Source organism: Populus trichocarpa, chromosome 19 (assembly GCF_000002775.5).
Source record: "Populus trichocarpa isolate Nisqually-1 chromosome 19, P.trichocarpa_v4.1, whole genome shotgun sequence".
In the NCBI taxonomy this organism is placed as follows: Eukaryota; Viridiplantae; Streptophyta; class Magnoliopsida; order Malpighiales; family Salicaceae; genus Populus; species Populus trichocarpa.
The window spans coordinates 11,284,569-11,297,594 of record NC_037303.2 but is presented as its reverse complement, the minus strand read 5'-3'; the positions used below and the strand labels follow the sequence as shown (position 1 = coordinate 11,297,594).

At 34.2% G+C, this 13,026-nt stretch overlaps 2 protein-coding genes across 2 annotated transcripts; one reads left to right on the top strand and one right to left on the bottom strand.

Annotated features, from left to right (window-relative positions):
* Positions 1 to 213: 213 nt before the first annotated feature.
* On the top strand, positions 214 to 3,713 carry LOC18108436 (uncharacterized). Its single transcript, XM_024591381.2, has 2 exons — positions 214 to 1,324; positions 3,415 to 3,713. The coding sequence occupies exons 1-2, from the start codon at positions 407 to 409 to the stop codon at positions 3,544 to 3,546; spliced, it is 1,050 nt and encodes a 349-aa protein (XP_024447149.1). The 5' UTR covers positions 214 to 406; the 3' UTR covers positions 3,547 to 3,713.
* Positions 3,714 to 4,324: 611 nt separating this feature from the next.
* LOC7475747 (cytochrome P450 CYP749A22) lies at positions 4,325 to 12,220 on the bottom strand. The gene is made up of 6 exons (XM_024591380.2): positions 9,233 to 12,220; positions 6,304 to 6,598; positions 5,997 to 6,220; positions 5,632 to 5,864; positions 4,981 to 5,359; positions 4,325 to 4,877 (listed from the first exon to the last, which is right to left on the bottom strand). The coding sequence occupies exons 2-6, from the start codon at positions 6,575 to 6,577 to the stop codon at positions 4,449 to 4,451; spliced, it is 1,539 nt and encodes a 512-aa protein (XP_024447148.1). The 5' UTR covers positions 6,578 to 6,598; positions 9,233 to 12,220; the 3' UTR covers positions 4,325 to 4,448.
* Positions 12,221 to 13,026: the final 806 nt, after the last annotated feature.

The following is a 13,026-nucleotide window of genomic DNA, read 5'->3' as shown; positions in this document are numbered from 1 at the left end:
TTTTATATTATAAAATATTCAATAAGATTTAATAAATTATTCTCAATCTTAATCTATAATTTAAACCAAGCTTATATTATTAGACAAAAACAAGAAAAAAATATATTATATATCCCAATATAGGATTTATGTCGTGGTGGTGATAAAAAATCGGGTGACTGAAAAGAAAGGCATGACCTTCTTAAGTATGAATTATGAAGGTTGGACCAATCTAACCTACTTTATAGATAGCATTGGTGCGTGGCGTTGGGTTACCTCTTCAAACCAAAACCTTCCTTCTTCTCTAGTATTTCCCTCATGCTCTGCCAAAGTTAACAAACATTCTCCTCTATAATTGTGTCTCTTCAACAGGGTTAGGGTTCCAAGACAAGACTTCAAAAGATCTCATCTGAAATCAATCACCGCCATGGAAGGAGATGCTGTTACTGACTTTCAAGACTGGGAACTACTAGCCAACTCGGACTCGGACTCGGTCCTGGCTGACTCACCCAACTCGGTGGCCAATTCTTCGAGGAGTTTTCATGAGATTGAGGCTGATACAGAAGGTATGTTCAGGTCAGATTACTTTTCTCTTGAAAATGATAGTAGACATGTTAAAGCTGCTCTTGATGCTAGTGAAGAAGGTTCCGTTGAGTCGGATAATCCGAGTTGGATCGATCCTGGCTCAGAAACTCGGTTCCAGAGGAGGAATTCTGGTGAGTCATGGCCTGATTCGGGTAGTGATCGATCTGATGATCGCAAATCAAGTGACTTTGATGTGAAAAATGAATTGGGTTTTGTGGAAAATGAAAGGACTGGCGTGGGATTTCAAGGGATTGGAGAAATTGAGGCTAAAGAAGGGAAGCTTGAGTCACTCGAGCGTGAAGCTAGCAACTTTCAAGGGAAAAGCGAAGTGGGTCTTGTAGAGACCTTGAAAGATCAAGTGGGTTTGGAAGGATTCGGGGAACAAGGTAAGGATAAGGAATTGATTAAGTTCTGGTCTGATTCTGATGGTGATAATTTGGTTTTTGGTGGTCTTGGGAAGGATCAAGCTGGGTCTGAGATTCTGGGTGAATCTGAAGGTGGAAATGTGTCCAAAGAGGTAAGTTTGGGTGTTGTTGCGGTCAGAGATACAAAGCCTGGTGATGAGGGGGAGAAGAGGAAGGTGGTGGTGTGGTGGAAGGTTCCTTTTGAGGTGTTGAGGTATTGTGTTTTCAGGTTGAATCCTGTTTGGTCTGTCTCTATGGCTGCCGCTGTGATGGGATTTGTTATCTTGGGACGGAGATTGTATAAGATGAGGCGCAAGACAAAGAGCTTGCAGCTTAAGGTTACAGTGGATGACAAGGTTAGTTATTGTGGTTATTTAATTTGGCTATATCAATTGCTGATAGTATGGTTAATTTGGAAAAACTCCAGTGCTAATTGTTTTTAATGGTGTGTTTAAACTGAATGAGTACAGGTTGTCTGATTTTCGTATTCTAAATTTCGTATTGAAAAGAGGCAGCGTCTGTTGTGCAGCAATGATTTAACTTTGTATTTGATAAAGTGATATTATATTTACTTTTTTTTTTGTCATGTTGGCATATCCTTGTCATGTTTGGGTTTTTTACTCCTCTTCTTTCTCTGTAAGGTGAGAATGAATTCATTAAAATCAGGCACCAAACAGACTAGAAAATGAATTAACAGAGAACTGCCACTATGTTATTTGTTCAATAAAGGAAAATAGTCCTCACATTCCTTGCACGCTTCACATTGCAGACTTGGGGATGGCATGATCACAGCCTGCTCTCTCCTCCTTTCTCCTCATCCTGGGTTAATTAGAGCTAAAAAAAATACTTGCTGGTGGGAACTAGCCCTTATTTGGAGAAGTCTAAAAAAAATATATTTTAGTAAAAAATTACTATTTACATGACCAACTCAAGTTGTTGGAGGTATAGCAAGTTGTGACTTAGGGAATTGTTAGTCAGTAAATAATTAGGTGATTGAGGTGCAATGGCTAGGCGATGCTGGTTGGGGGTAAAGTTTTTATTTGTGATGCAGTGGATGGTTTGGAAATACTGTGTTGCAGTGAGAGAATTAAGAGAGAGAGAGAGAGAGAGAGAGAGAGAGAGAAGTTCATTAAGAAATGAGTCGTCAAGGAAATGAGGGGATATTTATAGCGCACATGAGGTGGTTTTCACAATGTGAAAACTTTGTGGTGGACCAATAGTATATTAATCCCTAAGTGAGGTGAAAAAATGGGTCGGCTCTCATAATAAATCTTGATTGGAGTCCCAGTCAATTTTCATTTAGTATTTCATTAAGGACTAATTTTAGAATCTTGTTCACCAAAGCCTCATTTATCGTTTTTTCTTTCATAACAATCACTTTTAATTCATTTTTGTTGATAATGTAATTATTACTAAAATCTTTCAGAAATCTTATTAATGATTTTTTTTACTAGGTCTGCCTGGAAATAATTCTAGGTTAGACTTAGAAATATGAAAAGTTGTTTTTGTCAACTGAAAAGGTATCAAACCAAGGAATCTGGAAATGCATATGGATTGTAGTAGAAGTAAAGTTAGGAACAGAATATGGGGGAATGGTAAAGATAGATGGCAAATGATGCCCCAAAAGCTTTTTGGTTTCTGGGTGAATTTAATTGATTTTTTATGGTAGAAGATCCTGTAACTTTAACTCTTGGTCTCATGCCACTTGCAAATCTAAAATCTAGAACAATTGCATGATTCTTAAGTGTTCAATACTTGATTATTTGGCTCATTTATTCACCTAGGTTTGCACTATCTCATTTATTTCATTTAGCAGCATGTATAATCTCTCCCTTGGTATGTTTCCCTCCCAAGTCCCATCATTTTGTATATTTTGATCATTAAGGTTTTTTTTTCCTCTTTCCTCTTTTTGTTTTTTTCCCCATCTGTTCATCTTTTATTTGCATAGACAATTGATGATAGGTAAGGAGTAGCTATTTGGGTTTGTCTCATAGCAGAACATATGGTTAGGACAATCCCTCAATTTTCCTCCCATTTTTTGTGTAACCACATTATAGACTTTTGAAGAGATACAGCAATTAAATCCCATCATTTTCCTCTTGAAATGTATCTTCATAACCAAATTTTATTTGGAGGATTAGTTTTGTGTTTATGCTCAGAATATTTGAGTTATGCACCTTGAAGTTGCAAATATTTTTGGTTTGTATGTCCTTACTGTACTCTCCTTTTGTTATTCTTGGTTTAACTGAAGAGTGTAGGTCTTCAAGTCTGTAAATGGGTTTTCATTATCGTTTGCTCTTGAGAATTGCAGTCTTCCTTATTTCACACAGTTGTATTATTTTTCTTGCAAATGAATTCATGTTTCTGCTGGAACAGTGTTTCATTGATGTCAATAGATTGCTATGCATATCCAACTTTGATTTTCATTTCTGATCTATGTCTGCAGAAGGTATCACAGTTCATGACTCGTGCTACACGTCTGAACGAAGCATTTTCTGTTGTGAGAAGGGTCCCCATTGTTCGGCCCCTATTGCCAGCAGCTGGGGTGAATCCATGGCCTGTTATGAGTTTGAGATAGAATTGTTATTGTAAAGTAGGTGTAATGGGGAAGCATCATGCGAGCATGTTAATCGATGATTAAATGCCTGTCTTGCTTTGCTTTGTATGTAGCTGGAGTGCTGTGTTTCATAATTACTTGTGTATGAACCTAATTAAATGTGTATAAACTCCAGACGGATTTCCTTCTGTGGTCCTGTATGATTGAGTTCATATAATATTGTCGACAATATACTTTAGACCTTTTGTGTGGTCAACCAATTCTGGACATGGCGGCAGCTTGGTTTCTGGCATCTGGAAACATTTTTTCAAGATTGCTGAACTGAGAACTTCCATCAAGTGAGCAGCTTACGTTGCAAAACAATTAAGGAATTTGCAATTTAGGATTCTTTTGATGATGGATGCTTCGTAATTGCACGTTCTGCATGTGGTTGTAGCTATATGCAGACGTATATCTTTGTTTCGAGTAGAAATGCGACTCTGCTCCCATCACAGCATGTGTTCATTTGGAACTCCTCGCACGGGTAATCATGAAGATATTGGTGCGAGACATTTGATCGTGGTTTGCTTGGCAGGTTATCACTCGGCAATTCGTCGAAACACATTCCCTCTTCTAAACCTTACAATCCTCCATTACAAGCTTGTCTCATGACCAGATATTAACCACGTAGTTGATCGCAACCTCCTTGATGATCTTTAAAGATTCTTCTATTTCATTGCACAGTTGGTGAGGATCATTAATTGATAGGACAATCGCTATCTTGTTAATGTAGCTTTGAACATGAATCGTTTTTAAAATATTATAAGAATAAAAAGTTCTAAGCCATTCAGTCTATTATTTCTGAAAGTTTAAACCACATACAAGAAATTTGATATAGACATGATAAAGCAAGGTGCAGGGTGAGGATGACGTAAATACCATGCTTATAATGGCTGGAGAATGACTTGAATACCACGCTTTGGACACACTGTGAGAAGATGAACTGGGTGATGGACATAAGTTGGCGAAAGAGTGAACCTGTAACGCTGCAGGATCATGGAGAGTGCAATCTTTCCTTCTATAATGGCATAGTTGAAGCCCAAACAAGTTCGAGGCCCCATACCAAATGGAAAAAATGTAGCAATACTCTTGTTTGTAGCTTTAGCCACTCCCTCTGCAAATCTTTCTGGTTTGAAAAGATGAACATCTTCTCCCCATATTTCAGGATTATAGTGATGGGCTAGAGTCGACATGTAGATTTCCATGTTAGCTGGTAGGATTAAGTTCCCCAGTCTAACTTCCTTGTCAACTTTCCTTGCCAAGTAATTAGAAGGAGCATATAGCCGTAGAGATTCATTGATAACCATGCTCATCTATGGAGGAAAAGGAGAAACAATTTAGTTGTAGAAGTGGATTAGGCGGCAAAGCAGCACGACACTAACAACCTAATTTGTTCAGAAATCAAGATTTTCTTACAATTTTCAATTTTGTCATGCGATCTGGACTTGGATTCTGTTGGCCAATTAGCTCAAGCACCTCCTTCCGTACCTTGTCTTGCCAATCTGGGCAAATGGCTAGAAGAAGAACAGTCCAAGAGAGCAGGCTTGTTGTTGTTTCCTGTCCAGCAACATAAATGGTCTTGCACTCATCAATTAGGTCATCCACTGATATTTTCTTGCTATTGTCTGGATCATGATAGGCCTTTAAAAGTAATCCAAAGAAATCATTCCCATAGCCATCCAGATGTCCAGACGTTGCCTCTTCCTCTCTTTTCTTCATCATCTTTATGATGGACTCCCTTACCCTTTTCTCCAGATTCTCTGATTCAATATCATCGCTTGATTTGAAAATTTTTCTGTGACAATGGAAATTTCATGAGTTTGCGCAGAATCAGAACTATGTATGTGTAAAAAAGTGGTAGCCTGAGAAATGATGACAAGAAAGATGGAATTTAGGTTGATTAATGAATGTCCTCTTCAGGAAAAACCCATGTAACTAATGTCTGATCATGCTTCAATGCATATGTGTGTACTGCTTTCTGCGCTGCTGAGGGCATGGGGCTCCCTAAAGATCAGTTCTCGGATGCAAAACTTGCTAACATGGTGAAGGAGGAAATTGGCAGCTTACCCAATGAAAGGAATGCTGATTCTATAATTGTTTCTGTAAATAATGTCAATCATGTTCATTATCATATCAAATATATGCTGCCCTTCCAAGTAGCTGCTTCCAAAAGCTGTCCTGGATATTACTTCTGATGTCAAAACCTTGAATTCCTGGAACGTGTCAATCTCCTTGCCTTCATGGTTTCTCCATCTTTTGAGCATCACCTCAACACTAGCAATCATATCTGGAATCATACCCTGCAACAACATAAAATGTTTGTCAAGTACTTGCTAATTGAGGTTCTCCAGAGAGACCGGGTTTCTACTTGTCCTGTTTATGTATCTTGAAAACATATCAGTCTCATGCACAATTAAACGTCAAAACTTTACTTTCAAGCTCTCTCCATGGAAAGCTTGGTTTCCCAGTTTCCTCATTTTAAACCACTTTTCGCCACTTGACGTTACAAGTCCATCACCTAGCAACCTCTTTACATGAGTTTCAACTGGGATTTTTTTGTAATCTCCATCTTTATTGCTCAATATCTCTTTAACCAGCTCAGGTTCAGTGACCATTAAGTGAGGTTGAGGACCATACCAGTAGAGGAAGTTCATCCCTACAGCAATTTGAATACATTTGCTAATATGATTAGGGCCAATCCAAATAAATTCTAAGCAAGAATATTGAGAAGATTGTTACCATAAACCTTGACCCAAGAATATGCATGAGGAAGAATTCTAGCGAATGTATTGTGTGACAGCTCCTGGGAACTGCCATCCATTGCATTGATGATGTTGAGAATCTCTGTGGTACTACCGTACAGGAATCTGTAAGGAGGACCTTCAATTCCTTGTGACTTCATCAAAGACTGGACTCGAATTGGAGCCCACCATACTTTATTAAGAAACTTGAGGAGAATAACAAGAAGGAAGAAGCACAAACAACTGGAAAAGCACATCAACAGGGTTCCCATTTGCACTTCAAGGTCGATTATCTGATAACAGAATGAAAATGAATTCAGTGGCTATGATCTATATAGGGTCTTTGGAATCCTCAGATCTTCGATACACACACGGAAAAACGTTCCATATCGCAGGATTTTAAGAGCCCTCCAACACGGGAAACAAGGTGTCAAAATTCTGTCAAATGCCCAGCAACAAAAACTAGAATCTGAGCATCGAACTGTGCGCTCAGACTTGTAATCTAGTGAAGTCAAATTATTTATTAGAACCAAATGAGTACAAAGAATTTTTTGGCTTGCATATGCTAAGATCCAACTAGCAATGCAAAACTTGTCCAAAGACAGTTTAATTCTCAACATGTTGCTGGTTGAAGCGCCATAGCCGTATATGCAATTTTCATTTTCAACGCAGCCACAATAGTACATGACAAAATAGTGAATATATCAGTGATTCTGCTTGTGTGCTGTCGGGGAGAGTTTTGTAAAATCTATTTTTTATTTAATTGCAGATAATAAATGTATATATTTTTAGTAAAGACAACCAATTAAATTACAGAGAAAAATTTGTATTTTTTTTGTCAACATTGCCTTTTTTAATTATTAGTTTCTTTTATTTTATTTTAGTGTAGTACCTAGTTTTCTCAAGTTTTCCTGTAAAAAAACCTTTGTTGTTTATCATATTTTTCTATCTAAAAAATTTAAATATTTCTTTTAATTTAAACCTTTTTTTTCATGAATTTTCTTAGAACTTTAATCTTTTATATCTTGCATTCGTTTATGGCATAATAGTTCTCATTTCCTCGTAAATTATGGAGAAAGAAAATTTAATTCATAATACTTAGACATGTTATGGGCTGGACCATACTGGGTTTGGGCTTTCGGCCCATACAGTTTTATTCCATTAGCACCTATCCGTTTCGATGTTTTGGGCCAATTTGAAGCCCTGGCAGGCTCATGACGGGCCTCACGTTTTCAGGTAAAGTAAGATGAACATAAAAAGAGAGAATGTTTTGTGGGGTAAGTAGAGGAGATGATATTAATTTTTCAACAACGGCAGCAACACAGGTTGAAGAAGCAGAGGTCAAAGGGATGGTAAATAGTTTTTACCATAAATTAATTCTATTTCATAAAAACAAAGGTAGTTCATTCTCCCATCAAGAATACAAAAGACAGTTTGCAAGAAATGATTTCTGTATATCATTGTAAAAATATAAGTTATGCACCTAAAAATTTCAGGTAAAATTCAGCAAAAATAGTCAACAACAACAAATTAAGACTCCTTTTTTTTTTTTCCAGTTGAAAAACACTTTTGTAAAAATTTAATTTTGTTTTCAAATTTTTTTGATATTTTTAGATCGTTTTGATGTTTGATGTCAAAAATAAATTTAAAAAAATAAAAAAACATCATTTCGATTTGTTTTCAAGTAAAAAACACTTTGAAAAATAACTATTACCAGCAACAAGGAGTAACACTAAGAAAAGTGTAAAACAACAACAAAACAATATTAAATAGTAGTTGTAAGAGTTTGAGTGAGGCCATGAATCCATGTTGTTATTTCATGAAATGAATTAATTTGCAAATAATTTTAGTTGAAAAAAACAAAAGAAACAACAATTATAGGATGAATAGAGAAAAAAAAAAGGTGAAGAGAATGTGAAGAAGGCAACTCATTGTGAATTGAATCAATAGTGGTTTTGAGGTTAAGATTTGAAGGTCATATAACGATATTGGTATGTTAATGGTGATCGGAGTGGAGCATACTTTCTATCCAAAGACAAATTAGCAATTATAATAATAATAGAGAAAAAATAAAAAAAGAAAAAGAAAAAGAAAAATTTCATCAAAGCTATGAAATTTTTAATAAAGATAATATTTTATTTAGGGTTAGAATAAACCATAATAATTTTAACCGGAATAAGCTTGCCTTATTAATGACAATAAAGAATTTAAATACAAAAAAGAAATTAACAATTATTTCTAATTCTTAGATCATGTCTCTGTGAAATAGGACACTAACAACTAATGACAACTAGGCAACAAAAAATTATTCAAAATTAAATAATAACTGCTTGACTAGTTCTTAACCAAGCAAGCTTGTGGACATGATCAACAACAGATCCCAGAATCTTCATGTCATTGTTCATACGAAGTGCAAGTCCCATGCATGATAGCTCTTGTCAAAATACTTTGGTACTCCTATAAATACACTATTTGGTACTCCTATAAATGATAGGACACTCCATTCAATTTATAATCTACACCCACTTGGCGGCCATTGACAATGAATTCAAGCACACCATGTTTAGAGTTTCAATGGCACAAAAACTGTGCAGGTCACGAATGTCTCCACAATTGCATGGTCACAAGCCACCAAGTTTCTGAACTATGTTTAGTAAGCAGCACATGAGGTTTGGAATTCAAGTGAATGATTGGTTATTGGAAAATCAAAAGCAACAATACTACGCAGAATCTTCAAATGCATATAGTTCAATAGAGAATAACAGTCAAATTAACAAGAACCAAGAACGTAAGGGTCCAAGAACACACAGAACGTAACGAGTCAAAAACATGGAGAGATAACTAGAATCAAAGTTCTCAACAGCACGAGATTCCAAAATGGAAAGCTTTTTGTATTAATTAAACTTGAGATAGACAGAGAGAGTAACCTGGTATCACCAAACTTCACAAAAGCAGAGAAGTCAGAGAAAGAGAGAAACTTGGAATCTTCTTTCTAGATAATAACGTTAGAAGATGACCATTTTTAGTACTGGACTTGTCTTTATGACCCAATTGAAGCTTCCTTCTTTGGCCCTCTTTTTCTTTAAATGCCACCCGCTCTTTCGCCTGTTCCATTCTAAGAAAAAACAAAAAGGAACAAATTTGCCATCTTCTTCTTGGCATGTCTGGCTGTTTGAGGCCAAAGTAGCAGGCCTCGCCTTTCTAAAAAAGTTAAGCTCAAACCCCAGTTTTGTTGGGGCATCTCATTTCGATCATCTGACCATGAAACTGTTGGTAGATCTGCTTTCTTTTTGTATAATTCGACAGGGCATATATTTAGGTACTGAAAATTGAAGGTTCGGGATTCGAGTTTGATTAAGCTCAATGAAATACTTGTAATTCTAAGTCTATGGTGTTAAAGATTGGATATAAATCGTCATTTATACACAACAAATTTACAGAATCTTGAAATAATCAAGCTCTTATTTGTAATAACATTACAAGTAATTAAATAAATGATCAAGTGTTGAGATTTCATTCAGCTCTCAAAAGCATCACTGGTATATATATTGTTCGATCTCAATCATTAATCTGACTCCATTTTGAGATTGAACTCATGTTTGAGCTTAGTTTTTTTAGTCTATGGAGCAAAATAGAGAATACTAATCTGCATTTCAGCTTACTCGTGTTGTGGCAGTACTTAAAAATTAATGTTGTGATGGATTATTTTGAATTCAACTTGTAAAGGGAAACATAAGATATATGGCAGCAAGGATGATTTTTAAAGCCTTTTTTTATTTAGTTTTTTTATAATTAAAATAGATATTTATACAAAAAGATCACTATAATTTAATTTTTTTAAAAAAATATAACTTTATTCATGCATTTTTATCAAAGTATTTTTTTATTAATAGCATTATTTTTTTTAATTAAAAGTAAAGGAAATCAAAATAATTTCTTATAAAAAAAAACATGTTTTTTTTTATCATAAAGATAATGTTTTAAATTGAAAACTTATCATTATTTAAAAAGTAAGTTTTAACAAAAATAAAAAATAAAAAATAAAATATCACGATATTTTGTATTCAATTAAATTGTATGCAATTAAAGGGAAAAAATATTTAGTATGAGAAAATCATGTAAGAAAAATTATATTAAAAAATTGTAAAAAATATATAAGCTTTATTTTAATTGAATATTCATGATTATAATTAAAAACATATATTAGGTTTATATATAATAATTAATGAAACAATTGTTAATATTATAAAAACAAAATATTATAATCTTATTAGAAAACAAAGATAAAATTGAATGGAATTTAATGAAATAATATTTTAAATATAATTTGAAATGTTTTATTTATAATGATTTTTACTTATTATTTTATAAAAAACTAAAAAAAAACTAAAAGGATGTATAAAAAGAGAGAGCTAGATACCTAGATAAACTCATTTTGACATCAAAATATCTTTATATCTATATGTATATATATAAAAATTAAACCGAATCTAAATTTTTTTTTGAGTCCTGAGCAATCCAACGATATTAAGATTGATATTTTTTTCTCTCTCCTTTCTTAAAACTCATGGTCTAAAAAAAGAAAGAAGAAGTTTAAGATGTAAATGTAAAATCTTAAAACTAAAAGGACCAAAAATACTAATGGAAAATCTTTGGAAAAAATGAATCTTTTGTGAAAATTTTAAAAAAGCCTAAGTTATTTGTTTGATTTCTTATTTTGACCCTTCTTTTTAATTTTTTTTTAATACTATAAATTTTAATTTTATTTCATGAAATTAGCCTCAAATTCAACTTTGAAATTTTATCATACACAATGAGTTCTCAAGAAAATACAAGAAAAGAATATCAACAAGTAAAATATCATCAAACACCGAATGTATAAAACTGAAAAAAAAAAGCTTAGTGACAATTTTTTTTTTTAATAAAAAAAAGCACTATTCAGAGTTCATTTAGAGAGGGAGCTCAATAATTGCACGGTAAAAATCGTTTTCTTTCAGTGTTATTGTATAATGTATAATATTCTTTTATCAGCCGAACATTCCTAGTCTAATTTACCCCCATTAAAAAAGAAAGTATAACAAATTTAGGGCATCTTGAGTGCTAGTCATTACCCACAAACGCACTAACAGAGAATTTGTTGCTGGAAGCTGTCCTCGAGGATGATTGTAACTCAAATTCAAACTTTCCAGCCCAGAAACTGATTTGGGGACCTTACCAATAACCAATTTCCTTGCCAAATCCAACTTCTTCAATGTCCCTACAATCTTTCAACTCCCAAAAGAAACCTTAATTTATTCCTTGAAGCCCCAGAAGCAACCAAATAATTAACCTGTCTTATTCACCAACCAAACTGGACCAGCTGATATTGTTGGGATCTGAGGTGCGATCTCTTTGCCCATTGGAGGTGGAACACAACGATTTAATATGGCTCGACAACAACTTGCCTGTGTCCACGTAGCAACCATAAGGAGAAAACAACATTTTGCATCAATAGAGGAGATGGAGGAGGAGGGACACCTCATCTCTACCAACTCCCATCTCTCCTACTCAGTGCAGTGCTGCTGCGGCCCACAAGGGCGGCTCTCCCTCTACTCTGCTTCTTCTGGTGCTGCTTGCTTTCCTGGGCTCTCTATTTATAGGCTGAGGATGGCCAACAACTCAGCTCACCTCCATTTTTGACCTTCCAGCAGCGAACGACCAACTAACTACCATTAATGCTGCTAACAACTAACCATTAATGGTGGCAGCTAACTTTGACAACGCATGCACCCATTATAATGAACTTTACCATTTATATCCATACATAACAGATATTTCTTTTTAAGAAAGATCACTGTAGTCATAGAAATGTCTCCTTTGGCTTCCAATCATCCAAGTTCATCTGTATCCCACATTTTAAACATAGGGGATAAAGTTAGGGGTCACAATTTCAACCGAACTTGATTAGTATTGACGCGACCAGATACAAATATATGGCTTTTTTGTATATATATACATGTTTTCGAATCTAACTCAAAATATATATTTATATTACATAAATATATTTGTAAAATATTTTTTATCGGATCATAATTAATAATTGGATAAATAATTAATACTCATATAATATCGGAAACTCAATATATAATTTATAAATATTTAAATCTCAGATATAAAAAAGAATATCCAGTTACCCAGACAAATCGAGGGACTCAATACCTTTAACATTCAAGGCAGCTGATGCGTGTTTTAACGAGTGGAAGTTGAACAGTGAGACGAGGAGAATAGACAAGTGCTTCATGTTGTTTTTAAAATAAATAAAAAAGCGAAAATATGCAGAATTTATAGAATTCAATTTCTACGTTTAGGGGGGAGCCTACAGTAATGGGCATTCTACAAGGGCAGTTGTTCCTTTTTTTTTGGTATGGTATCGTACTTGAACTTTAGCTAATAAATTATCGCTGAACTGTCATTAATGCTTTTGAATTCAAACCTTTCCTTTGTAATAATAAAAAAAATCCAGTAGATTTTTTAGGAAAGAAAAAAAACTCCTTTGTGAAGGTTAAATACGTTGAGAAAATGATGTTTTATTATTGAGTGAAAAAAACAATGCCGTTTAGAAAAAAACAATGCTGTTTAGATATCAAACTAGATTATTCTCTCTGCTACGATGTGGGTTAAATTATTATTTTTTAATATAAAAAATAATATTAAGATGTTGTTAATGTGTTTTATAGTAAAA